At 44.7% G+C, this 27762-nt stretch overlaps 1 protein-coding gene across 1 annotated transcript in view; it reads left to right on the top strand.

The window, feature by feature from the left end:
• The window catches only part of SLC38A3 (solute carrier family 38 member 3), a 31450-nt gene extending 13559 nt beyond the window's left edge, over window positions 1-17891 (top strand). The window contains exons 5-15 of the mRNA XM_066614035.1: window positions 483-575; window positions 761-842; window positions 4818-4900; window positions 5753-5811; window positions 9164-9334; window positions 10429-10508; window positions 11123-11223; window positions 11738-11862; window positions 12534-12678; window positions 16221-16324; window positions 17745-17891. Coding sequence (XP_066470132.1) covers window positions 483-575; window positions 761-842; window positions 4818-4900; window positions 5753-5811; window positions 9164-9334; window positions 10429-10508; window positions 11123-11223; window positions 11738-11862; window positions 12534-12678; window positions 16221-16324; window positions 17745-17849 — 1148 coding nt within the window. The 3' untranslated portion in view covers window positions 17850-17891. The remainder of the gene's footprint in view (window positions 1-482; window positions 576-760; window positions 843-4817; window positions 4901-5752; window positions 5812-9163; window positions 9335-10428; window positions 10509-11122; window positions 11224-11737; window positions 11863-12533; window positions 12679-16220; window positions 16325-17744) is intronic.
• The last annotated feature ends 9871 nt before the right edge of the window (window positions 17892-27762 follow it).

Genomic DNA, 27762 nt, shown 5'->3' with positions numbered 1-27762 from the left:
AGGCCTGCAAAGGCCACAGGCAGATGCATGTGGTCTACGTGGGGCTTGGAAGAGCCTCCAGGGGGCGCGGGGGTCTCCCTGCATCCACAGTTAAGTGAAACCATGGATACGGCCCTCTCCTGTACTTGACATGGTGTCCAGTGGTACACCTGCCACCTGGCGGTGTGACCATCAGTGTAACATGACAAGCAGCAGTAGGAGACTTGGCTCATTGTGCAGAGCTCCAGTGCGTACTTTTCGTGTGCTTGAAAAAGCCCTCCCATCCACCCTGAGCCTCTTACCAGTATTTGTCAGTGTTGCTTCTGTCCCCCCCCCCCCTCCAGAAGTTACAAAATGACCTGTTGGCAATCAAGCCTGACAAATCATTAACGTTAACAAATCGTTAACAAATTGCCTGGTTAAACGTTTTCAGTTTCTCCAACAGCTGTGTGTCTCCAGGTGTGAGTCATTTACTCATTCCTGCTCTTTTTGGTGTTGTTCAGGAATCCGAGCCTATGAACAGCTGGGCTATAGAGCCTTTGGAACCCCAGGGAAATTGGCAGCTGCTGTTGCTATAACACTACAGAATATCGGAGGTAAGCACCACACAGAAATGGAACAGCTACTGAGTTTCCATCCTCCTTTCCTCCATTTAACCTTCTTGTATAGGAAAACATTGTATAGGAAAGAATGAAGAAGGCCAAAATGGTGTTCCTGAACATTTTTTTTCTGTTCCTCTGAAAGGGTTTTGCATCCTGGTAATTCCTTTCTCCCTCCACAGCTATGTCAAGCTACTTATACATTGTGAAGTCTGAAGTGCCTCTGGTCATCCAGACCTTCCTCAATTTGGAAGAGAAGACAACGTAAGTATCCTCTAGCCAGCTCCCCCCCCCAGACCTGCCTTATTCTCCTTGCCTTCATCTGTGTTTCAGAGCCATGGTGTTGAGTTGCTGTTCTTTGTAGAGGGTGTGGGGTCAACACTGTGATTAGGGGGATGTGTCTGCATGTATCTGATCTCAGGAACTCTATAGTTGAAGGGGAGGGGGAAGAAAGGGAAGTGATTCATAGCTCTGCTCCATCCCCTTGTTTGTTTCTGCATCCTCCTCAACTTGCAGGCAAAGAATGTACCCCACTTTAGGAATTGTTATGATTGTAAAGCAGCCTTAAAATAACCTAAATAAATGTGTAAAAAGCACCAAGGAAGAGTACCAATGATAGAAATGGTGTCAGTGGACCAGTGGGGGGTCACCTGGCAAGTGCCAAAAGGCTCTTTTGCCATATCCTTCCTTCTTAAACTTCATCCATAGTTTAGGTCTGTTTTTGTAGGTTTGAGAGCTGAGAACTCCACCAGGGTCTTAGCTACTTCACATGTTACAATGTGGCAAATACTGTGTTTCCCACCACATATACATCTAATCAAAGTCGGTTCTGTGGTGCATTTATCCCTATCATATATGCTACTGAAAATGTGCCTTTACACACACACAGACTCTTTACTATTGTTAGTGCAGGCTTTAAAACTGTAACCTGAGAAGTTACTGTGAAAGTGTCTGGGGAAAAAGTTCCCCACAAAAGTTCTGGGGACAGTGATTTCCTTATGCTGACAGAACTGAGTGTTCCCTCCATCTACCAGATTTGTAGCCTGTATCCATGGGATTATCTGCTGGGTTGGACTGGGGGGTGAGGATAGCCAGCTGTTTGCTGAGAAAGGACGATGAAGTCAGAAATGCTTTCCTGGGCTTTGTTCCTTGGCAAGAGGTCTAGCGACTCTCTAGCCAGTTGTGGCTGCTGGCAGGTTGCCTGAGCAGCTAGCCAGGAGGCAGCTGCAGGCATACCTGAAAGCTACAATCATGTGGGGTGGAACAACACTAGCCCAGCAGAGGAATGAGGCTTTGGGCTTCTGCTGAGGTTGGTGGAACTGTTTAGGCTGCCTTGGCCTAAGGCTGCTGGTGAGTGCTTATGTATCCTTGCCTCTCTAGTGGCAGTCCTCTGTCTCCACCTTTACGCCATGTCCCTCTTTCCCCTCCCTCCTTGTGATTCAGCTCTAGTCAACATCCTTTTCTCTAGTAGCTCGGAGATTTGTCTCCTGCTGGGCAGCCTGTCACAGGGATTTCACAGCGTTAAGCCACTACTATTTTTGATTGATGCCAGTGCTGAATAAACCCTCCGTACAGGATTAAACCAGAGTGAACTTCCAATCCTTGCAGGATGCATCACTTCTTCCTCAGTCCCTGCCCTGTATGCAGCAACAGATTTGTGCTTTCCACTCTCAGCCTGGCTGAGCTCCAACACACCTTTCCCCATATAGCATTTAGCATTGCAAAGGGGTTAATGTAGTAAATAAATGCAGCCAGTCACAGACACCAGTTCTTAAGCAAACTCCCAGTGAGACTGCCGTGTGTTGCTTTGTAATTAGCTGTGTGTTGCAAAATTAGTGTGTTGCTTTGTAATTAGCTGTCAGGAAACGTATTGCTCCAAGGAGTCCTTTTGTGTCCAACTGAGACATGCAATAAGTGCTGGGCCACCCTGTCCTTACTTCAGTATGATGCTCAAAAACATTTTGTTTCCTGCTCTTGTTAGCCCCACAGGAAAGCTTGCCATGGCCCTAATATACTGCAGCTACTGGCAAAGAAGGGTCACCAATTGGTTAGAACGGTAACCTGAGTCCTGACAGGCTGTCATTCAGTTCCTTCTCTGCCAGAAACAGATCCTCTCTGTCCTCTCTGCCTAGTTTCAAAATTTGGGAGTCTATAAATATGTATAGCTGCTATTGTGCAGAGAGCACAGAATATAGTGTATAGTCAGGGAATCCAGCAGCTGTAAATATAATTTGAAGGAAAAGTAATTTAAAGGAAAAGTACCCTCTTGATTGCAGGGGAAAATCCTGAAAAGTCGTTGGCAATTTGTGCTAGTATATGAACAGATCTGAATGAGAGTTCTAGTGGTTAGGGCAGTGGTTCCCAACCTGTGGTCCGTGAGACCCTGAGGAGAGGTCCGCGAGGTCTCAGGAAAAAAAAGATGATCACCTTCTATCACTTCCAGTGCCTCACCAAAGAGTGCTCCCCCATGGGCCACTGAAATGTCGGCTGTTGCTGTGAGCGGTCCTCTGCCCTCTCTGATAGGATTGCTTACTCAGGAGATGCTTCCCCATGGACCATCAGAGAGGATGGAGAATGGACCACCCGTAACTGCAGCTATCACTTCCAGTGTCTCACTGTGTGCTCCCCCGTGGATTACCAAATTTAGTTGCATTTTTAATGTGCATGGGTTGGGGGTGGTCCACGACTTCCACTTTTTGCCTCAGTGGTCTGTGGGCTGCAAAAGGTTGGGAACCACTGGGTTAGGGAATGAACATAGGAGGCTGCCTCTTACTGAGTTAATTTGGTCCATCTAGCCTGGTATTATTAACCCTGACTGGCAGTGGCTCTCCAGGGTTTCAGATAGATGTCTTTCTTAACCCTACATGGAGATTCCAGGGATTGAATCTGTGGCCTTCTGCGTGTAGAGCCACTGAGCGACGGCCCCTTTCCCACATGTCCTAAGCTTCATCTTTGGTCAACTGAGGCTCACTGTAGGTTGCCAGGCTATAACCCACTGGGTCAACAGAGGTGGAAGTACACTAATGGAGAAAGGGTGCTTGCTCTGTTCTGGGTTATCTTCTGTAGCCAAAGGCAGAATCTGAAGTGCAGTCCAAAGCTCACCCAGTACGAAGGGAAGGGTGTGGGGTCAGGGTATCCATAGCAAGTGGACAAGAGCTAGTGGGTAAAGCAGGAAAGCAGCTTGTTTTTATTTTTATGCAACTGATTTCTCAAACTCAAAATTGAGAGAACTGTTGGAAGAGGAATCCTATTAGACAGGGCTGTGTCTACTGGCTTCCTGCTATGGAGGACTCTTCTTGTTCGTAGTGTGACATAAGACTGATATGGCTGTGCACTGGCCTGCAGCTGCAGAGACACCTGTTCTCAAAGGATCCTGAGTTTTGTGACTCAGTGCTTGATGGGGAGGGATTTTTTTGTATACTTAATACAATTATTAGTACCTCTTCATATCCTCCTAGTATGTGCTTCCCACAGTTCTTTAAAGACCTCTATATCCCTAGGAATTTCATCCCTCATCCCTTTTTTAGTCCTCCATAGCAGGAAGCATCCCTTTTTTAGTCCTAAAAGGACTAAAATAATAATAAAATAAAATAATAAAAATAAAATAAAATAATAAAACAAGTAATGCAAATGTCCCTTTCAGAAAGGACAAATGGAGGAAGATAGACAGGGAAAGAGAAATCGGAGACCCCTAACAGACTGCCTTGAGTCAGCCTTGCTGTAGTTTCAGCTAATCTAATTTTATAGATGTTGACAGTCCAAACAGCTATAGGGCCCTCTCTTCCACTTGGAAAGGGAAAGATCCAGCAAGACAAGTGCAAGTCAGTGGGGCAGGCTGCATCCAGAGAAGAGGACATGTTGAATTTCATGTGGATCCGGAACTGTCCCCTGAGGCTCGCTACAGAGAGCAGCTTTGTTCAGTCATGAGCCAGAGAAGTTGGTGCCGCTTGGGCTCTGCTGAGATCCAGGGCACGTCAAAGCTTGACACTGACTTTCAAGAGTCCCAGTGTTCAGCAGACAGCATCATTGCTGCTTCTGCTGCTGGCTCAGACTCGGCTGGTATAATAGGCAAGTGTGAGAGATGGGAAGAGCATTTTGTTTACATAAATGCCTGGATTCCCAGCATTACTACATACTGAGTTATGCTGATAGCTGTGAACAAATCCTACCCAAGCAAAACTCACATAGAATCTGAAGTTCTATGAAAGACAAAACTTTGAATGAACTGTGTCATTCCAGGGATTGGTACATGAATGGAAACTACCTGGTAATCATGGTCAGCATCACCATCATCCTCCCTTTGGCCCTCATGAAACAACTTGGTAAGTCTCCCTGCTCATTGGATGAGAATGAATCTTCAGACTTGAACGTAATCCATAGGACATCACTCTGACTTGCACACCACCCCAGGAGAGATCCTGGCAGTTGCTTCAGTGAGTGATGTAGGGGAGAGGTACAAATCAGGTGAGAAAGATCCATGCACTTGGTTCTACCCATCTGGATTTGCTTATCACATCCCAGTAGCCTGAGATCACACCCCAGGGAACAAGCTTTCATGCTGTATGTGTATGGGGGGGGGGGGATTAGTATTGCCTGGTTTTATCCAAAAACAGACTTGATCATCTATTTCTTCACCAGAGTGGAGGTGTCCCTCTTAAACTCACTGAAGCCTTAAGATTTTTGATCAGGATGGGCCGGTGGGAGTGCTGGGGAGACTTTGTTTGGGATTGCAGAACCTTGACTTTGGTTCATAAAGGGCAAATAGTTCATAAAGGGTAAATAGTTCATAAAGGGTAAGTGGTTCAGGGTAAAATCCAGTCATAGTACTTCTTTGAGAGCAAAAATTCTTCTCTGCTTTCAAGAGTCTGTATCTCAAACCTTCCCAAAGCCTAGTGTTCCTTGTAGGCAACACAGCTGAGAGAGACCTGATAGTGCTTGCACTTAGGCTGCAATCCTAACCACACTTTCCTGAGAGTAAGCCCCATTGAACAAAATAGGACTTACTTCTGAGTAGACCTGGTTAGGCTTGTGCCCTAAGAAATCTAACTTTATTCTGTGGCAGTACCTACTCCTCCTTGTGCTACATCTCTGGGCTATCTCCAAAATTGGAGTGCATTGAATGCCTTAGATGTACTTCACCCCACTCCTGCAACTTATATTTTCTCTCTTCTCAGGTTATCTTGGCTATGCGAGTGGGTTTTCCCTCAGCTGCATGGTCTTCTTCCTTATTTCGGTGAGTTGCAGAATGGCAAATAACATGTGTTACAGAAGTTCCCTTTGTAATATTTATTTTGTTGTTTATAAATTATCTATGTTACAGGCATTGTGTGAACGTTGGCATTCTGTAGAATGCCTGGTGAAGTAAGAAAAAGCATATTTCATTTTGACCTTACATACTTTCCCTAGGGATTGTATAAAATGCCTAGGTCAGCCATTTTCAACCACTGTGCCATGGCACACTGGTGTGCCGCGAGTGGTCCACAGGTGTGCCACAGGAATTTGGGGGAAGGTCATTTATTAATAGGGCCAATGGGAGATGTGAGCCCCCACTGGCAGCATGGTGTGCCTTGTCAATTGTCAAAAACCTGGTGGTGTGCCTTGAGCATTTTAGTGCCTTGTCAGTGTGCCGTGAGATGAAAAAGGTTGAAAATCACTGGCCTAGGTACTGTATAGAATGCCTGCCCTTTTCTGGCAAAGTATGGAAAAGTTTATTTTGTTCTGACCTTACACACTTAAGGATTGATTAGAATGTATGGGAACCTGACAAGGATTTGAGAAGTACATGTGTAAGACAAAGTGTCAAATGGGCACCCCAATTCTAACTTACGTTAGAATAGGCAGGCTGAATGGCCCACGCTGTGTCCAGCACAAGTTAGGTGCCAGTTGGATGCAACGTGGGGTAAGGGGTTTTTTCCCCATGTCACATGCCAGCCACCCCTAAGGGGCTGAGGAATTGGCCATGAAAGGCCAGTTGGACTGGGAGTGGGGGTTAGGATGCAGTCTAAGGTGCCTCGGCCAATCCCACCCCTTTCTCAGTCCAGATCTGCCTCTCAATCTGCCCTCCCCATCCAGAAACTAACAAGGAGGTGTGAACATTCACAACACTCCTGGTCCAGCACAGGGTACTTGCACCAACCCATCTAATACTCTAAAATGATAGACTTAAAATGATGCGATATTCATCAGAATATTTTTATTTAAGTTTCAGATACCAGTTCGTTAATGCCAGTTTGTTAATAAAATTTTAGGTTTCAGTTCATTAATAAAGTGTCTACCCTATTGTCTATTATATTATACTTTGCCAAAAAAAAGATGGGCATTCTATAGAATGTCTTGGCATTCTGTACAATCCTTAGGTGCAAAGTATGCAAGGTCAGAATGGAATAAACTTCTTTCATACTTTGCCAGACATGCTATAGAATGCCTAAGTTTCACACAATGCCTGTTACATCTACACTTGTATCTAACTTTTCTTCCAAGAAGCAGAAAGCAGTGTACATGGCTTGCCTCCTCCCCTTTTATCTTTCCAATAACTCTGTGGGGTAGGTTCAGCTGAGAGAGAATGATTGACCCAAGGTGAGCTTCATGACTGAGTGGGGAATTGAACCCAGGTCTTAGTCTGATACTGTAACTGCTACACCATGCTGCATAACTTTACAACAAAGTTGGGGTTGCTGTGAATTGCTTCTCCTTGAAATGAGTTGCGTAGAGAAGCACCTGAAAATCTATCTTCTCTGCGAGGAGAAATGCTTACAGAAATACTAACTTGGTTTGAAAACGTTTAGGATTTAGTGTTGGATCTTTTCTTCTCCCCTGGTTTCCAAAAGGAAACGCTCATTAGAAAAAGAAGATTCTTGCCAGCAGGAGTTTGCACTTAGCTTCCAGGGGAGCAAAGCTTCTGCATATGGTGCTTGGGGCAAAACCATGGAGCTAGACACTCCTGTCTCTACTAGGACAGAGCCTGATCCGTACTTCAAACAGTCAGCCTGGAACAGCCAGTCCTGGAGTCTGGTCTTGAAAAGTCTCTTCTGGAACACACTGATAGGTTGGCTGAGGAGCAGAGTCCTGTGTCTCCTGCTCCTCGAAGAGCAGAGTTCTGTGTCTCCACTCTAAGCTTGGGTGGCCCCAGCTTTTGCCATAGTTGCTGGGCTGTCACAGTGAATAGCAAGCTGGCTGCCCCCAGCCATTCCAGCAGCAGCCAGGGAGACACGTCATAGCATTCTTGCTCCCTTGTCAGCCACACTGATCTATTTCTGGGTGAAGAAGCCTCGTGCCAGTGTGAGGGGTGATGACTGGAGAAGGCTGAAAGCCGAGAAGGAGACCTCAGCAAAAGTAGTCCTGCTTTCTACTCCAGTGCACCCTCCCAAGCACCCACTTTTCACTAGGAATGGGGTGCAAGCTGAGGTGGAAATTGTGTTTACAATGACCTTTTACACGACCTCCAGCTGCTTACCAGTCCCTGAGGCAGGGCACGTTTATAAATTTTAAAAAATGGCTTTTTCACACAGACTGCCATTTGAAAATGACTTGATTAGATATATTCATAGCAAAGCAAATTACATCCTTTACTGTGGCTCCTCCTGAGGACATGCTCTGAGGGAATCAAATGGAAAACCTTGCTTTTTCTAACACTGCAGTCCTATAAATATGTGTAGCTGTGATATCTTGATGAATATAGCTATAGTGTGATTCCCACAAGGGTAAGTAAAGGGTATGGTCCACAGCACAGTGGTAGGTAGAGCACATGCTTTGCACACAGGAGGTCCCAGCTTCAATCTCTCCTGTTACCAGATTGGACTGGGAAGATCCCCCACCTGGGGGATGTCCTGGAGAGCCATTGGTAGTCAGAGTGGAGAATTCTGGACATGGTCTGACTCCACATAAGTTAGCTTCATATGTGCAAAACCACCCTGCTATTCTTCCTGGCTTTGTGGCTCTCACTATGAAAGGTTGCAACCACACATCAGGCCCATAGAATTGTACTGACATAGCTAGCTATGCAATGCCTTTTGGATGCTATAAGAGTCCCCTCCATTCCCACACCCAACTTTTACCTAGTTTAATGCCGTGCAATTGCTTTGCAAGTTCGTACTGTCTTGCATCTGTCAGTTGCTCCTTGGTCATGATATCATCACTCAGCTTGAAATGCAGCTTGCTGTGTTATTGCACTAATGAAGCATATTCTGAGTGCGGATTTCTTAGGGCTACGTCTCTTAGGACGGACTAGGCTGTTAATCGAGATTACCTTTGTATTAAGGCTCATGCATCAAATTTTGTGAGTGGTTAAAAATCATAAACTTGGAGAATGTGTTTGTCTTTATCCATTCTTTTCTTTGATAGTGTGGACACTTAATTTCATTTATAGCACAGTCCAATGCAGACATAAGCCCTGTCGAATTTAATGTACCTAGATCTACTTTCAGAATTTCAGCCAGATTTTCTGATGGTGAGACCAATCTAGGGAAAAATATAGCCAGGTTGGTTAAAGAATAGCCATGTGGAGATCCAAGGTTTGATGTCTTGGTACCATCATAGTTCAGAAGCTCTAAGAGAATGGCACTGATGGTTTCACATTCGTATCTCAGGTAATCTACAAAAAGTTCCATATTCCCTGCCCACTTCCTGATCGGGTCAACTCCACAGGCAATATGAACTTCACCCTAGTCAGCACCAGCAGCTATCAGAATGACCACTCGGTTGTCCAGGCAGCTGATGAAGACATCTGCACATCAAGCTTGTTCACACTCAACTCTCAGGTCAGTACCTTGGATTCATAATTCAGTCAGTGGGAATAACAAATAAATAAATATGTGCAAATGTTGTATCACAACTATTAAGCTGAACTATTAATCATAGTTTGATTAAGTTCAGGCACTGTGCAGTTACACAGTGATGTAATACAGTCATATGACATAGAAACCATTGAACTTATTAGGATGGGAGTGGAGAGGCAAAGAGAGTGCAGTGTACTAAGAGTTGGGTTAAGTGCAATGCTGGTAATGAAATATGAAACTGAGAGGCCTGAAAGCAAGTGAACTTATGTAGAGCTGGAAGAGCAAGACAATGAGTAAAAAGTGGGTAGGTACCTGAATGACCACTAGGAGTAGCCATTAAAAGCACACCAAGGCACAAGGCCTATTTATCCAGGGAACCCAACCCTACCAGTGATACTAAGAACTCTCTTTTTCAGGCCATGAAAGCTGCTAATATTCATGAATAATATAATTAGTCTGTGGAATGCCTTGCTGCAGGATGTGGTGATGCCATCTGGCCTAGATGCCTTTATAAGGGGATTAGACAGATTTTTGGAAGAAAACTTTATCACAGGTTACAAGACATGATGAGTATTACAGTCTGAGATTAGCTGGTCGCTCATCTTGAGTGCCAGGTAGAAATTTTTTTCTGTTATCCAAATTGGCCATGGATGGCAGTTTTTTCACCTATCCCAGACTGGCAAGGGAGGGAAAGTGTGTTTAGTAGGTTTCATGCATTAAAAATTGGTCACTGTGTTAAATAAAGTGGCACAAGTGCAGTCTGGTGGCTTCGTTGGAGTAAATAGAATGTGAGATGCAGGGGAGTGGCAGCAAGATCAAAGTATCTTGCAGTCTTGTATGCTCCCTGAGGCATCTGGTGGGCTGCTGTGAGATACAGGAAGTTGGTCTAGATGGGCCCTGGTCCTGACCCAGCAGGGCTCTTCTTACGTTCTTAATATGTATTGTTGCTTCTTGAAAGCTCAACTATTCCTGTGTTAAACACCTTACTTTGGGGTAGCTGAGGGACTGTGAGCATTGATTTGAGGATTGGAGCCTGCCTGAGCATCCTATCATCCTTGTCTCTTTCCCTCCCCTAGACGGCCTATACCATTCCCATCATGGCATTCGCTTTCGTGTGTCACCCGGAGGTTCTTCCCATCTACACTGAGCTGAAAGAGTGAGTTGTTGAAGATCCTTTGCTACTGCATGGCACTGAAGAGAGAGATGCAGAAGGGAAAGAGGAAACATGAAAGCTAAAGCCCCGGGGGAGGGGGTATGTTGAAAAGCTAAAATTTTGCAGGATCCAATTTTGAAACATCACACACTCTCATACATTCTTGGTATATCACACACTTTGGACCTCAGGGAAAATTTGGCATGGCTTCCCTCTGCACCAGAGATGGCTCCAAGCCACCTCGATAGGTCAGCAAATGACTTCTTTGGTTCTGCTTTAGTTAAGGAGAACACATGTCCTTTGTACAACTCCACTGATGTGGTCCCAATGCCTGCATATTGATTTCCAGCGTGCAGGAGAACTCATACCTGTGGATGATGGCATCTCTTTGCTGGTAGAGAGTTGCCAGACGTATCATTAGAACTTCTATGTTCTTGAAAAACGTGATCTTTTACGATAAATTGGAATGCTTTCAGATCTTGGTTTTCTTTAGTATAGCCAGGTGCTTCTTTGTCATTAAGGGAACATGTAGAAAATAGACTCCAGCATGCAAAAGCTTGTGTCTTTAAATGGCCTGGGAGTCTTCCCCTCTCATTATGTTTCTGGGTGTCTTTTAGCCCATCCAAAAAGAAGATGCAGTGCATCTCCAACATCTCTATTACTGTCATGTACGTCATGTACTTCCTGGCTGCCCTCTTTGGCTACCTCACTTTCTATGGTAAGTCTCTTCCACTAAAACCAAATGATGGAGAAAGGTGGGCACTGGGCCATTTCAGAAATGGGCTATGTCAGAATGCCAGATGCAAGGGATGGCACCAGGATTCAGGTCTCTTGTTGTCTTGTGTGCTCCCTGGGGCATTTGGTGGGCCACTGTGAGATACAGGAAGCTGGACTAGATGGGCATATGGCCTGATCCAGCGGGGCTCTTCTTATGTTCTTATGGGGCTGACAAAGACTCTGACTCTTCCTGTTACAAACACATGGAATTGTATCTTCCTTTCTGACTGTTTGTCCAATGATACCTGAGCATGGTTAGATGCAGCCATATCCTTGCTTTGTCTTGTTGTTTTAATGTTTTAGTTAGGTTCACAAATAGCTAGCATCTTCATAGCCTTTCTTTCTAAGAAGCAATTATGTTGTACCTTAAACAAGAACCTGAGATCGAATGAAGCTCCTTGCTAAGCATGGGACCTGACCAGTAGTGATGTAGTGTTCTTGGTCATCCTTGACAGGCCAGGTGGAATCGGAGCTGCTTCACACCTACAGCAGAGTGGACCCATTTGATGTTCTGATCTTGTGCGTGCGGGTGGCTGTGCTGACTGCTGTCACACTGACAGTGCCCATTGTTCTCTTTCCGGTGAGTTCCTCTCTCAGCCAGCTGATGGAAAGATTAATTAAAGGATGTGTGGATCTTCTGTATTGCATGATAGAAATTGGTTTGAAATCTCTACTTACTAGAGAGCATGCCATCCTTGTCGCTCATTGGTAACTGAAGTAGATAATAAATGGCAAATGATAACATGGTGCATATCACTGTGGGTTTACTCCAAAACTAGGTAATCCTGGCTGTGAGTGCAGGCAGGAGAGAGTGTTGTTGTTGCCATTGACTGTTGTTAAGAATACTTTTAAGAATATTTATGTGCCACTTTTCAACAAAATGCAGTTTACATAGCAAAGTGAATCAATAGGTGGTTCTGCTGGTATAAAAATACTTATCTGGTTTCCATTTAAATCAGGGCTCTGGAGTGTGTGTCTGTGGTGGGTCAGGAAGTACACTGTCGACTGGCATATGGACTAAAACAGGCAGAGCTCACCCGAAGGAGGCCAGAAATGGGCAGTGAACTCCAAAATCAGAACATTAGACCTGAAGACCGTAGCTATCCAGTGGGGCAAGGAAACTGGAACAAAGTGGGGCCCCTGTGATGGTGGGGAAGATGATGTCAAGGCAGCATTTGAGTGTGTAAGTTTTAAGAGCAGTGGACTGTTTTGGAATCACAGAGTCTGACAGTACCTCCCTCTGTCCTCCAGGTGCGTCGCGCTATTCAGCAGATGTTGTTTCAAGGCAAGGACTTCAGCTGGATTCGGCATATTATCATTGCTGTTGTGCTGCTGACGTCTATTAACTTGCTTGTCATTTTTGCCCCCTCCATCCTGGGCATCTTTGGTTTGATTGGTGAGTTTTTGCATCCGGCAGGCAGAGAATCTTTTTTTTTTTCTGATCCCAGCACCCTCTCTCCATTTCATCTTCCACATTCTTCTCTCAGTTTCTCCACTGGTCCTAGAGGAATCACAGATAACCCTCCCTAGATTTCATGTGCCACTTGATCCTTTTCAGATATTTGCCAGCCCAAGTTCACGTTGGTTAACCTCTGCAAGTGTGTGAACCCAAAGCTTACACACAAAGTGATATAAAAAATTTAATTATTTAGAAACTTCAGGCAAAACTGTATCCTGAACACATCCGTTTCTGTCCTCCTCATTCCTATGATTTGGTAGCTTTTATTTTTAAAAACTGATTTAATGTGGTTCATGACACTAACCCTTTTATGTTTCCTAAACCAAGCCTTGCATGAATTTCCCATGCACTATGATAATATGTTGCTGAGGAGCAGCCCATTATTGTAATTCATAAATTACCCTACAAAATGTGAGGCCATAATGTTTTCACTGCACAGTTTAGGCCTTGGAGAGCAGCATAGAAGTGCTTAGATCAGCGGTTTTCAGGTGTGCCGCGGGGCCAGAGGAGGCAGGCAGCAGCCGCCAGCAGGAGAACATAAGAACAGCCCCGCTGGATCAGGCCATAGGCCCATCTAGTCCAGCTTCCTATATCTCACAGCGGCCCACCAAATGCCCCAGGGAGCACACCAGATAACAAGAGACCTCATTCTGGTGCCCTCCCTTGCATCTGGCATTCTGACATAACCCATTCCTAAAATCAGGAGGTTGCACATACACATCATGGCTTGTAACACGTAATGGATTTTTCCTCCAGAAACTTGTCCAATCCCCTTTTAAAGGCATCCAGGCCAGATGCCATCACCACATCCTGTGGCAAGGAGTTCCACAGACCGACCACATGCTGAGTAAAGAAATATTTTCTTTTGTCTGTCCTAACCCTCCCAACACTCAATTTGAGTGGATGTCCCCTGGTTCTGGTGTTATGTGAGAATGTAAAGAGCATCTCTCTCTATCCACTTTATCCTTCCCATGCGTAATTTTGTATGTCTCAATCATGTCCCACCTCAGGCGTCTCTTTTCTAGGTTGAAGAGGCCCAAACGCCTTAGCGGTTGCTTTGACCCCCACCCCGCAGCTGCGAAAAAGGAGCAGCTGTGGCTGCTTTGCATCTCCTGCTGTGAGCAAGAGGAAGGCTGCAACCTGATCCTCCTTTACCTGGGAGTAAGCCCCATTGACTATTATGGAGCTTACTTCTGAGCAGACATGCCTAGGATTGGGTATCAAGTCATGCCTGAGCTGGGCTGGGCTGGGCTCTCAAGTTCCTCTTCTAGCCCCACTTTTCTGGGAGTAAGCTCCATTGACTACAATGGGTCTTACTTCTGAGTAGACATGCATAGGATTGGGCTTTTGGTCACACTTTTTCTGAAATACAGAAGCAGGCAATTGCGGGGGGGGGGGGGGAGAGAATGTGAGGCAAGTGATTCTGGACCTATGGAAGGTGGGGATGAGTGAGGGGAGGGACAGTAGGAGAGATGCTAACTGCAATTATGAGAATAGGGGGGAATGTCCCTGTGGGAGGGGGAGAGGAGGAGAGAGAAGTGCCAATTGCCTGCTTGTGTATTTGAGAAAAAAGAGTGCAACCAAAAGCCCAATCCTAGGCATGTTTACTCAGAAGTAAGTCCCACAGGCACATTCCCCCCCCCCCCAGTCTTTGGCTGCAATCCTGATAGTTCTTGCACTTAGGCTGCAATCCTAACCACACTTTCCTGAGAGTAAGCCCTGTTGAACAAAATAGGACTTACTTCTGAGTAGACCTGGTTAGGATTGTGCCCTTTGTCATGTAATGATTTAATTGTATTAATTATATTAATTAAAAATTAATTGTAATATAGTAATTTAATGTAAGTAAAAAACTGGGACTGTGCCTTGACAATTTTAGTGCCTTGACAGTGTGCCATGAGCTGAAAAAGGTTGAAAATGGCTGACTTAGATGAATGGGCTTGCTCCAACGGTCCATACATCCCAAAGCATGGACCAGGGGAGAGAACTCATTCAGATTAGCTCCCATTTTCACTGTGACCAACTCTCAGAAGTATAGAAAAAGCAGTCTGATGTCTGCTCCATGATAATAGAAAACCAGTTGCAGAGTTACCTGCTTCACAGAAAATGAATTTTGCATTTTGACAAGCTGGCTGTTGTGGTTATGCATCTGTGGTGATATTTAGTGGAGAAAATTCTTTTCATCACAATTATCCATCAGAGGCATATTTAACACTGAATAGTGAGCAATTAAGTATTTTTCAAGCTCTTCTTGATTAGTCTCTTAGGCTGATGATGGAAGCTGCCTTGGAAAGAAGCATTTCTCCCCACTGTCCCCTGGCCTATGGGTGGCCCTCTTCTGCTCACTTTTTGAACCTGCTGTCTGAGCCACCCTGCTTTTTGCCACTGGGATCTTGAGGCAGTGAATCCCAACAGGTGTTTCACTTGTGGTCCCACGTTGGCACTGGGGCCCTGTTTTGTAAAGATCAAGGCCACTCTCTGCAACATTTTGTTTGCCCTTCTGTTCCAAAGGGCCTTTTTCCCCCGCCTCTCAACCACTGGTTATTTCTCTGCTAATTTTTAGACGAACGTGATTCGTACGAGTGGGGGGAAATCAATAGCTTGTGTGGCCTCTGCCAGGGATATGAGGCAAGGCTAGGGGCCCTGTCAGCACAGCTTGTTCTGCTTTTTCCCAGGAAAAGCTGATGAGGGAGGGTGGATTTTTTTTTACCATTTTGACACTCTGGCCCAGGGCCTAGGAGAAGGGGGTTATGTGTACCCTGGCCCAGGGTCAGAAAGGGGGTCCAGGAGCCAAAGGAGGGGGCCCAGAAACTCCCTGGGATCTTCCATTTTCCAATCTCACCCAAACTCACTGCCCATGTGGGATGCTGCGGCCATTACTGTGGGCACATGGCGGTGACTACTGCCACAAGCCATACACACCAGGCCCAGGAATGCATACATTCCTTAACAGTGTCATATCTGGAAGGAAACAGATCTGCTGCAGTAGCTCTTTGACTTGTGGATTCGCTTCCCATGAAGGAGTGTAGAGGAGCTCAGTGACGCAAGTGTGGGACTGCAGCTGCTGCAGAAGTCCGTTCTGGTGTTCACATGACACTTTCCATTCTAGTGTGAGCTTAAATACAATGATACTAATCTTCTGCAATGATTTTCTATGTTTGAAAGATTTCAGAGAGACTTAGGAGTGTGTTTGGTTTTCCATATTACTCTATCTAACTGACAACACTGGGCAGGCAGGTAGACCTGAGCTCTGCATTGGAAGATTGGTAGACCTGGGCTCCAAAGACTATTCTGGCTGTTGCCACTTTACCTCCATTTTGCCCCCATTCTGCTCACCCCATTGCCACCCCCCACTCTGTTTCATCCCCTCCCTCTTTGGGAAGGGGCCCAAAAGAAACTCTGTACCCTCTGATAAAATTCCTCTCAGAGACTCTGCTCCTGCCTGCCATCAAAGCGCATTTTATGCTTGTTTCTCCTAGGTGCTACATCGGCTCCCTGTCTGATATTCATCTTCCCAGCAATATTCTACATCCGGATCATGCCCAAGGATACAGAACCCATGAAATCCCCTCCCAAAATCTTGGTATGTATCCAGGCTGGCCACATACCAGCTGGCATGTGAATCCAGGTCAATTGTGGGGAACCCAAAGGGGTAAAATGTACTGTCTTTTGGGCTCTGTGACATGTTGATGCAAGCACTCCATAAGGCTCCCCCTCTTTTAGATAATCAGGTATTACCAGAATGTAACTTTTGGAATTTTTTTCTTATGGACAATTCCACAACCTACAATTTTCAGCACTGGCGTTCCTTGGGGGGACAGATGGATGGACAGACGCTAAACTTTTAAGGCATCTAAAAGCTGGTGTAAAGTTGCTCTTCCCCCTTGTCTTCAGAGCCATTCACAGCTGCAAAAGCAAAGCTCCCCCCCAACCAGGAACACCAGTGGTTTTCAGCAACTTGAGATTAACATCCTGATAGGAAAATCCTGAGACACTGGCCACTGTCTAGGTGGTGCCAGTGGAAATGACAGGTGTTCACCAATCTTTATGCTGGGAGTTGCGAGGGTGCCTTGCATTTGGAGAGATACCAGTTGTCTATGGTATATGTGACCAGAAGACATCCTCACTGACAAGAAACCCATATCTGCAGTCTCAGGACAGAGCATTCTTGTGACCATAGCAGTTATCATGGTGATAAACAAGATTGTGATTGTTTGCTGTAAACAGGGAGTGGCCAGCTTCTGAATACTGAAGGGCTGCTCTGGCCAGACTATGATCCAGGGGCCAGGAAAGTATTATACTGCACACATCAACCCCTGTACAGGTGGTGAGGCGCTTTATGTGCAATCAGCACCACCTAGTAATATGGGTTTCGCAGGTATGGGGCATGGGCCATCACACATGAAACTGAGAGATGAAACATGGAAGACTACGGTATCACACTCTGAATGGTGAATACACACTACGTCTTGTAAAGGAGTGATTTTTTTTAAATCACACCTTGATTTAAAATTAATAGAGAGATCAGGAGCCACATAAAATTGCTTTGAGATCTGACTTGTGGGCTGCCACTAGGCCAGGTGTTCCTGATCATTGTATCGGAGTGTTGTGAAGCATTTTGTGGGCTGGCTGGCTGGCTGGCAGCAAGACCACATGGAACACTAGAAGTGGCTGGTAAGAGGCTCTTTGGGCAGAGCACCTGTGCTCAGTTCTCGTGCACTTGGAAAGGCCTTCCTGCCCACCCGGAGCTCTTACCAGCCATTTCTAGCATCCCGTGTAATCTCCAAACCCAGAAGTAACTGCCAATGACATCATTGCCAGTCATTTCCGGGAGCCACATGCTATAATTGCCAAAGATTGGGAAGCGCTGCGCAAGGCCATGCCAACTCTACTAAGTGATGAGAAAGACCTGAACCATGCCAAAGATATGGGCAAAAAGCTGTTTCTCTGAAGTTCTTCTGTGACTGACAAACTCTTTGCCCTCTTGTTTATCCCCACTGCAGGCAGCCCTGTTTGCGTGCCTTGGCGTGCTCTTCATGATCATGAGCCTCAGCTTCATCATCATTGACTGGTCAACAGGTGGAGGGAAGAGTGGAGGCAGCCACTAGGCAGGGCCTGGAGCCTTGTATGGTGGATCAACGCCTTGGGAGACTGAGCTGGCTTTGATACGTTTCCTGCCCCCTACCTCTGCTAGTACTGTACAATTATTTAGTCCCTAGCTTCTCACTGAGCCAAGGGGTGCTGTTCCATTACTCGGTCCCCACACTCATACTGAGCCAGGGGCTGCTGCAGGCCAGGCCAGGCCAGGCCAGGCCAGGCCAGAAGCTGGTTCTAATTCCTTGGGCATTTGTTTTCAACTTGTAGCCTGAGATGGGCCACATGAAGGGCACCTAATGAACTGGGGAAGTAGGCCAATTCAAAGGGGTGAGGGGGCTGCCATGGTATTGTATGTGTGTCATCTTTGTGTCCTGCCCAGAGTAAGTTGGCTGGGAAGTCAGAAGAAGGCAACTGGGGAACTGTGGTTAAAGATCAGAGGTGAAGGATTCTCACCTGAGGTTCACCACTGATTGGGAGTATTTGGGCAGAGATGGTTGTCCCTCTGCATGTCTCAGCTTTCATCAAAAGTCATTACACTGGAGGCTACAAATTGAAATTGAATGCTTTTGCACAGGAAGAGATGAATGAAACAAGGAAAACTCTTTGTTTGTAAAAGTCTTAATGGCAACCTCGACCCCCTCTCTTGAAACTGTGGAGTTTTCATCCCTCAGCTGTCACTTCTCAGCTCTTATCTCTTGGTGGGTTTTTTCCCCTCTAACTTGTTCTGCTCCCTGTGCTAGAATATGAGCCTTGTGATCAACCCCTTTCTCAGGACAATTTGATGCTCAGTGGTAGTGGCCTATCTGGGTCCTGCTGTTTCCCATCTTTCTATGCAGTTCTCCCTCCACCCCTCATTTGACTTCATTGCCATTGCTAGGCCAGCCACAGATTTTGGACGGGGTAGCTGGTAGGAGGCAATTTGGAAATGTAAACTCTTCTGAACAGGCAGCTGGGATGAGATATGGTTTGTGTGGGTTTTCTGGATCTGTCACACCTGTTTGAGATTCACTTTGGTAGGTGAAGCAGGGAAGAAAGGCAAAAATGTTTACTTAGGAAATCTTTTTAGGTGGTTCTGGTATCACAGGCAACAGATTTACTTCCTTCTCTGGGCTTTTTTTCGGAAGTGAGATTGAGTTTGGGATGAGAGGTGGATCTGTGTCTATTCCCATCCCCTCTTTCCACTGGGAATCAGCAAGGTGTAATCAAGAAGTTCTTGGGTTATTTGGTCATGAAACTCTTTGGCCCAATGCTCTATGTCCTTAAAATGTGTGTCACCTGGGCCTGGCTATTTAGATCTGTGACCAGATCCTTCCACCTTAGAGACCATCCCCTCTCCATAACACATCACAGTGGCCTCTCTTCCCATCCACTGGCAGTTGCTGTTCATATGAGGAAAATGTAGCCTTACCGCTGAGCCTGTCTGCAAGCCTAACCAGTTGCTAGGACTTGATTGCTGCTAATTTCAGTAGTTTAGAAGAATTTGCATTCATTTGTTTTGTACATAACTGACAATTACATTGTACATTGTACAAGTACATACATTGCTTTTTCCTTCAATTTATAGCTAGAATGAGATTCCAATGGAATTGTATTTATATAGTTGGCTTCCTGGATTTGACAAGGGTGTGCCCACCATTGAGTAACTGCTTTTCCTTTGTTTGATTTGTGTAGGATCAGGTTAAATATTCAGTATACCCCTGAATTAGGAGGGGAGGACTTGTGTAGTAGCAGCTTTGGAAGAAATGATGGGTCTTCCCCATCTTTATTCTCTGATCTTGTCATTTATTTTTTAAGTAGGGGGAAAATATTCATCATGGCTTCTTCTTAATTCAGAGATGGCCACCAAGATCTGCACTTATTTGCAGGGCTCTGAAACTCTTCATGATTCATCTTGTGGTAGTCAGCCTGGACCTGGCAAATGGGAAGGAAGAAAAGGATAAAAGTGGCCTTTGGGAACATAGCACTTCCTCAACATCAGAACACTTAGGCATGTGAGAAGTGAAAGCAAAGAATGCAATTATTTCCAATGGAGATTTATTGGTGACAGTTCTGGGCCCTTTGCTCTTATCCCATGTGAAGGCGAAAAGCATGGTTGACCATAGCAATGATCTTAATCCTGCACAAGCTGCAGTTTGATTTAGCACAAAGGGATCCTGTACATCACACTGGGAAGGGTCATAGGTGAGTGGAGGAGGATGTGCTTTCTATTTTGTGGACAATTCCAGGTTCAATCCCTGGCACTTCTAGTTAAGGCTGGGAAAGACCCCTGTCTGAAGCCCTGGAGAACCCCGGCCAGTCAAGGTCAACAGTACTGGGCTAGACAAACTGAAGGTCTGACTCAGTACATGGCAACTTTGGATGTTCATTTAAGGCAGGGATCTCCGAACTGTGGCCCAGGGGCCACATCCGGTCCCCCACAAGATTATAAACAGCCCTCAGTAACTTAAAATATTTTTATTGCTAATTTTTTTGCTAATGTTTGACATTTTTACTCATTATATATCATTTCTCATTTGTTCTGAATTATATCATGCTAAAAAAAGATCAGAGAAAACATATTCATTTAAAATTCAGTCATTCATTTATAAAACCGATTTTTTACAGCCCCCCCAAAATGTGAAAAATATATAATGTGGCCCTTGTACTGAAAAATTTGGAGACCCCTGATTTAAGCAATGCTCAGTTGGGCTCTTTTGTAGTGAGCAAGAGTTGAGCTGCTACAAATAGTTCCAGGCCTAACATTGAAATGGGCATTTGGCCTCTAAGAAGGACAGGACCCCTGTGTAGTTTGTCATCAATGTCTCTGTATCTTTTTTATTCTTTTCAGTTAGTGTTTCTTAGGGCTCAAGCCTATCCAACTTTCCAGCACCAATGCAGCCGCAATGCAGATCCAAAGGAAAGGAACAAACATTTCTTTACCTTGAGAAGATCTCTGTGACTACCCCCCCCCCCCAACGCAGGATGCAGCACATGCCCCATTGGCACAGCTGCACCAGCACTGGAAAATTTGATAGAATTGGGACCTCGGTCTTTTTCTCACCTGAGACTGGCAGCTTTCAACCTGTCCTTTTAACTGCAGTTTGATATGAAGAGATTCATGGAGGTCAACATTATGATTTCCCAATTACTTCAGATTGAGCCATTGTTAAAGACACAGAAGCATTGGTAGGTTGAAAAAGTGATAGCTATAGCCTCACTTAGGGTTCAAGGAAGCAATGATTTTCTCTCCTTTTTGTCTTTCATGTAACGTTGGCGTAGTTCAGATGGGCGTGAGGATCTTCCCAAAATAATGATCACAATTGGATCATTGACAGTGGAAGTCCAGCCGTTAACAATATCCTGGGGAAAGATTGAGCACTCTTAAGGTTCATTTGTAATTTGGGGCATGGAGTTCATGAAGCCTGAAGTCTAGAAAGTTGAGTGTGTAATTGAGGAATGTGGGTCAAAGGCTAGCATTCCATGGAGCTGAGCTGATTCCAGAATGTCCAGACTCTGAGAGGCTATATATTATCATCTGCAATCATGTCTTATATGCCTATTGCTGATCACCTTTCAAGGCTGGGAAACTTTTCCTTCCCTGTGATGAATAGTTCCCTGTTTTATATGATGTGCAGCCTTGTAGTAGGAGAGGAAATGTACAATTGATTTCTTGTTGAAAGGACTTAAAGGCACAGGATCATGGGTCTACTGGCGGCCTTGTTTTGTTATGTTTGGGCAGTGATTTTCATTAAAGAACCCCAATAAGCTTCCAGGAAACCTCATATACCTAGAACAGAGTTTGCAAACCTCTGTGCTAAGGGATCAGGTTGGGGAAAGTATTGCCTGAATATATTTTCATTTTTGTTATAATTTATTTGCTGGTGATATCCTCCCATTACTGATATTCAGTGGGAGGCTGATGATGCTTTCAGACTTGCCCTATTTTTTTCCATAACACTGAAAAACTCCTCCCATACATACCAATATTTATCAGATCAAACTGGGTACACGAGGTTTCCAGAAAGCAAAAGAATCACTCCTCCATATAGGACTAGTGAACAATCTGAAGGAACAAACTGCTTCCATGGGGCCTTGTGGCTGGAACATCTCAGTGAAAATGTTTGGAAACTTCAAAATGCACTTTCCACCCCCTTCGTACCCCACCCTCCAATCAATTTTTATATATTTCACAGCTCAGTGTCTACCAGCAAATCTTGTTCCATATTGGAGCAAGAAAAATGTGAAAAATAAAATGAATAAATTGGCATTCTGGAAGCTAAATAAGTACAATATTAGGATTCCTAAGCTGTCTTAACAGGTACAAATTCAGTTCTTGTTATACAGGTGCTGTAACTATTAAATAGGTATGGTTGTAGTTTAGACTTCCTGTTTTTCGGCTTCCTGGCCAGCATTTTCTCCCCAACTCTTCCAGTCTGATAGACCAGAATCCTCAGGAGGCCTGATAGGATAAACCAGCTATATTTGGGGAAATAGAATCTCAAGCAGAAAGGAGATATCTACAAACTGGAAAAAGAAATCACTGTGATCCCTCTCTTGTAGCAGATCTGCAGCTTTGTTCTGCCTGTCCACACAGAATTCTTTCTTACCCATATACAGCAGGATCCTATGCAAATTTCTGTGCATGAAAAGGCAGAGCAGTAGATCTCTCATTGTCCATATATAGAGTGAGATTCTGTAGGAGCTGTGTGTGCGCCAAATAACCTTTCTGCACATGCAACATCTCTGTGGGGTTTGGAACTGTATTGGGACCATCGTGTGTAACAACTGCGTTGAGAGTCAGCATTTGGCAAGTTCTTGTGTTACACTGGAAGTGTTCTGTCAACTTGTACCGCAATTGGACATTTCTTTTGCACCACTGATTGCACTAACACTATTTGAAGCTACACTGCCCCCTGCTGTTGCTTGAGGCTTCCAACAATTTTCAGCCTAGAAAGGCTGTTCTTGCTTCGCTCTGATGGCTTCATTTTGCTATTGTACTTGCTCTCTGAGGGACTCTCTGTGTAATCATTCAGAATGTGAGCAGTTGTATTTAGCCACTATGCAACAGTTCAGCAAATGACATGTCAGTAGTGCTAGCGAAATATCCTGTCTCCACCTAGTACTTTAAGGGGAAGGCTGAGGGTGACAGTTTTGCTGCTGCTTGCCACTTTGTGTTCCTTTGCATAAATTACACAGTAAAGGAATACACAAATTCCAAATAATCCTTTAAAATATATATATATATATTTACATATAGGTACAGTATGCTTGAGCAACTTCCTTTTATAAAACTGTCATCAGGTGTGCCTTCTGCAGAAATTGTGCAGCAAGAAGGCATGTGAAACAAGAGGCTAATTGAAGAATATAAGTTAAGGAAGGCACACCTTTGAATCACATGTAGATTCACAGAGACCTTGGCCCAATACCTGCTGAAGTCTTTGGGCAGCAATTCCCACCCCGCAAGCAAGTCTTGCTGAAATTAGTATTCTGCTTTGATAGCATGTGCTATAAAGCACAGATTTGCCAATCCAATCCTAAACTATTTTGTGAAAGTAATTTAAATGAATGGGCCTCCATTCCCTGGCGGAACCCATTAATTGCAACCATTTGCTTTTGGTCCCCCTTTGGGAGAATTGGACCAACTTTATCTCACGCGCCCCCTCCCCACAAAATGCCCCCAACCTAGTATCATTCCAAGGCATTGTGGGTAAAAAAAAGTTCCTTCCTAAAATGTTGTCCGCCATTTTTATTGCCACAATGCCCTGGAATTATGCCATTTGGGGGACATTATGGAGATGGCGGCTGCCAGCTGGCGACTGCCAAGGGAGCTGGGTTGCTGCTGAAAGAAAACGGTCACTGCCATGGTAAGCTCACTTGCAACCTTCAGTTGCCCCACACGTAATAGCAGATACCTGCTGAAGGCACTTGCCAAGGCCCCCCTCAAACCTGGAGCCATTCCTGTCTGTCATCTTCTGCACTTGCTATTCCCTCTTGCCAAAAGCCATATGGAAAGATGCTTTGTTTTCTCTTTTTCATTCGTTTATGACATGCACCTTATTAGGGTGGGGTGGGAGTGCAGGGGTAAGAAACAAACCAAGATGAATATTTTTACAGCACTGTGGTTACAAAAAAATCATATTAAAGTCCATGCATAATTATTTGTAGGGTTTAATAAATGTAATGGACATAAATAAGAAACATGTATTTTTGTACTGGGGTGGTGGCTGGTCAATTTGCTTTTTATAAATACTGTAAATAAGAGTAGATCTTTTTTAATGTATTGGTTGTTGCACTCAGTAACCCTGTATAGTGTATATATTTTATGTTTTCGGTGAAGAACAACAGATACCCGAAGACCTGCCTGAGCAATGGAGGAAAAAGTATTACCAGCTGTGAAATACTGGACATTGTGGCTATTTCTACAACCTGGTGTGCAGTTGGAAGAGAAGTGGAGAAGGGAGAATGCGCTTGCAGATAGAGTTTGGCTCAGGGTACTAAAAATGTCTGTCTAATTGCCTATAATACATCAGTAGTTAGAATGTTCCCATTTATGTCTGCAGGTAATCTAGATCAAGGACATACTTGATCTATATTATATATAGAGAGAAGAGTGAAATCCTAGGCATGTCTACTCAGAAGTAAGTCCTACTGTGTTCAATGAGACTTATTCCCAAGAAAGTGTGTATAGGATTGTAGCCTCAGGGCGCAATCCTAACCAACTTTCTAGTACCAAGGTAAGGTCAATGCAGCTCTGAGATAAGGGAACAAACATTCCCTTACCTTGAGGAAGCCTCTATGACTGCCCTCCAATGGCAGGATGCAGCACATGCCCCATTGGCACAGCTGTGTCAGTGCGGGAAAGTTGGTTAGGATTTGGGCCTCAGATAGTTTAAGCTGCAAGCCTGTTCCGTGACAGCAGAGGCAGCCAAGCCCATCTGAATTCAAAGCATGCCTGCAGTTCAGGCTGTGTGGCAACCACTGAAGCCACATGTGACCAGTGGAAGTGGTTGTAACAACACTGTCAGTCAACCCAAGGAAAAGGCATATGCGGTGGTTCATTTCGGAATGAGAGCTGTTATAACCTCTATCAGTTGCCATATAACAGCCAGTGAGTCACGTACCTCTCCAGACTGACACGCATCTTAAAGCTTGCTGGAGCTGTAGAGGCCAAGGGGTGGAGAGGAGGGCAGGGTATTTAAGCAGGTCTGCAGATCAGAGCCTGGGCTCCTAGTATGGGGCATGAAAGAGGAGGGGAGGAGAGAAAGCTGCACAGCAGCTGCTTACAAGAGGCTGTTTTTGCACCATGTCCAGGACTACCAGAAGTATTAACCTTACTGCTTCTTTCTCATTCAGTGGTAGTAATCCCTTCAGCTCAGAGCAGGTAGCATTTTATATATTTTAATATTTATTTATTTGCTGTAACTTGAAAGTATATAGGGGGGGGAAACTAATGAGCGATGCCGAGTGCTTAAAAGATCAAATCAGCCATTTTAACATAAAATGAACAGATAAAGATAGATATGGACAAGAGCCTGAAACGCCCTGTATCTGTTTTCTGCCACTAATCCTGCTTTCCATGACTCAGTGGGTCTCATGAAACCACATGCACTGCACTCAGCAGCTTATTTTAGACAAAAGGGTATATAGACTGTGGTCCAGAGAACCATTTTACATATGCTTAGGTACTTGAGTTAGTTGTTTGAGATACATGCCCTGATAAGATAATGGTGTCAATTAAGCTGAGAGAAGGGCAGCAAAGAAATGGAATACATCAAAAATAACTACTAAAGGGGATGTACTGAACCAGCAGAGCAACAGAAAGCATCATGCAGGGTTCCAGAACTGATCAGGGTCCGTTGAGCAGGCCTCTCCTGCTCCCTCTTCTTTTCCAAACACAGCTCTGTGGAGGTTCCCAAAGGGTGGAAAATGTCTGCCCTTCTTGTTTTCAGACAGCAGGCAGGCTGTGCTGCTCCACTCAAGGCAGGTCAGATGTTAGTATCTCGTTCTTCATGTCTGACAGAAACCTTTGAAAGGAAACTCAGCTGGATGTATCATAGGAATGTATTTCTGGAGAAGGAGAATTTATTTCTTTTGGTTTCCCCATACCCATTATTTGGGACACTTCTACTTTCCCCAAGGGATTCAAATGAGTGATGTGTGTCAATCCTGCCCTCTCCAAACCTCTGTCCTGGTGTCTCAAGTCAGGGCATGAAGAGAGGAGCGGGTCTGTCTGGAAGAGTCCAGTTTCTGTAACATGTACTAGGGGTCTGTTTTAAATTATATGTTGAAATTAGTTCTATATTTGGAAATGAAACCAATCTTTTTAAAATAACAATAAAGAAAATGTGAAACCTCCGCTAGAATAGTGTGTGTCTGTCCACTGAAAATTCAAGATTTCCAAGCCATATTGAGATTCATGTAGCTATAGAAATGAAAAAGGGCAAATTTCAAGTTCAAATCTGACATTGTGATTGTTGTGATCATGTGCCTCTTTCCACTGGAGTAAGAGCACAATCCTATGCATGTATACTCAGAAGTCCCCTTGTGTCCAATGGGGCTTTCTCCCAGGAAAGTGTATATAGGATTTTAGTCTAAGAACCCAAATCTGAGCCCTATACCTCCAGCAGCATGAGTGTTCCCCAGCATTGGTAACCTGGGGTGGCTTTATCCAGGAGCAAATGCTCCCTTAGCCCAAGGACACTCCTGGTGCTAGCCCAGCGGTTGCCATTTTGACACTGCTGTAGGCCTGGGTGCCAGTGGGTATAGGATTGGGCTGTAAGTCTCCCTGAGTTTTTTGGGACCTACTGCTTGGTAAATTCCCTTAGGATTGCAGCCAAAATGTCATTGGTGGATCCCCCTTAGTTCAAATGGACATGCTCCTTCCTCTTGAACTCCCACTTCCATATTATTGCAATAGCTTGTTGTTGTCTGAGGATGTGGTGTTTTCCTGGAGGGCTGTATAGGCATCTCCTATCTGTCTACAGGGAACCTGCTTATTTTAACTGAATTCAGTCAGTCTCAACCATCTTGCAGTAAAACTTAAATGTTCCAGTTGAGTCCAGGAGTGAAAACATTACCAAAAGTACTAAATATCACATAACTGAATAAATTGCATCCAAGAGACCACACCAATATAGATAACTGCTAAATATAACATGGGAAAGCATCTAGGCCTATGCCCAGCTGTTGCTGTTGCCTCCAGTATATCAATTCAGAGTAATGTGTGCTAGCATCCGGAGTCTTCACATAATTTAGATGGAGGTCAGCAATATAGGATCTACTGGGTTATGGTTTCTTATGTAAATGAAACTCTCCAATGTAGAGTTTCAAACTGAAAGTGAGATGCTGCTTTGGAAAGCAAGGCTTCCCTATAGAATTCAAGTTGATAGCTTGACAGAGCTTCAGGGGGCTCTGAGAACGGTCCATACATGAGACCAACTGAAGCAGTCACCTCAGACAGCAGATTGGTAGGGAGCACAAATCTCTGCCATCCTACTTGCTTCCCCTGCTACTCCTACTTTTAGTCCCTGGACTAGAAAAGGAAGGGGGGGACAGAGTGGAAGAGGACATTTTGTGGGGAGGAGAGTACCAAGCCAGAACACTGAAGGAGCAGAGGCTGGCTGGGCAGATTACTGGACTGGGGCACCCTCCTTATGAGGAAAGGCTATGGCGTTTGGGCCTCTTCAGCTTAGAAAAGAAACACTTGAGGTGGGACATAATTGAGGCATACAAAATTATGCATGGGAAGGATAGAGTGATAGAAGTGTAAAGATGCTCTGTACATTCTCACATAACGCCAGAACCAGGGGACATCCACTAAAATTGAGTGTTGGGAGGGTTAGGACAGACAAAAGAAAATATTTCTTTACTCAGTGTGTGGTTGTTCTGTGGAACTCCTTGCCACAGGATGTGGTGATGGCATCTGGCCTAGATGCCTTTAAAAGA

This window comes from Tiliqua scincoides, chromosome 2, assembly GCF_035046505.1.
Source record: "Tiliqua scincoides isolate rTilSci1 chromosome 2, rTilSci1.hap2, whole genome shotgun sequence".
In the NCBI taxonomy this organism is placed as follows: Eukaryota; Metazoa; Chordata; class Lepidosauria; order Squamata; family Scincidae; genus Tiliqua; species Tiliqua scincoides.
This window is presented reverse-complemented; position numbering and strand designations above follow the sequence as displayed.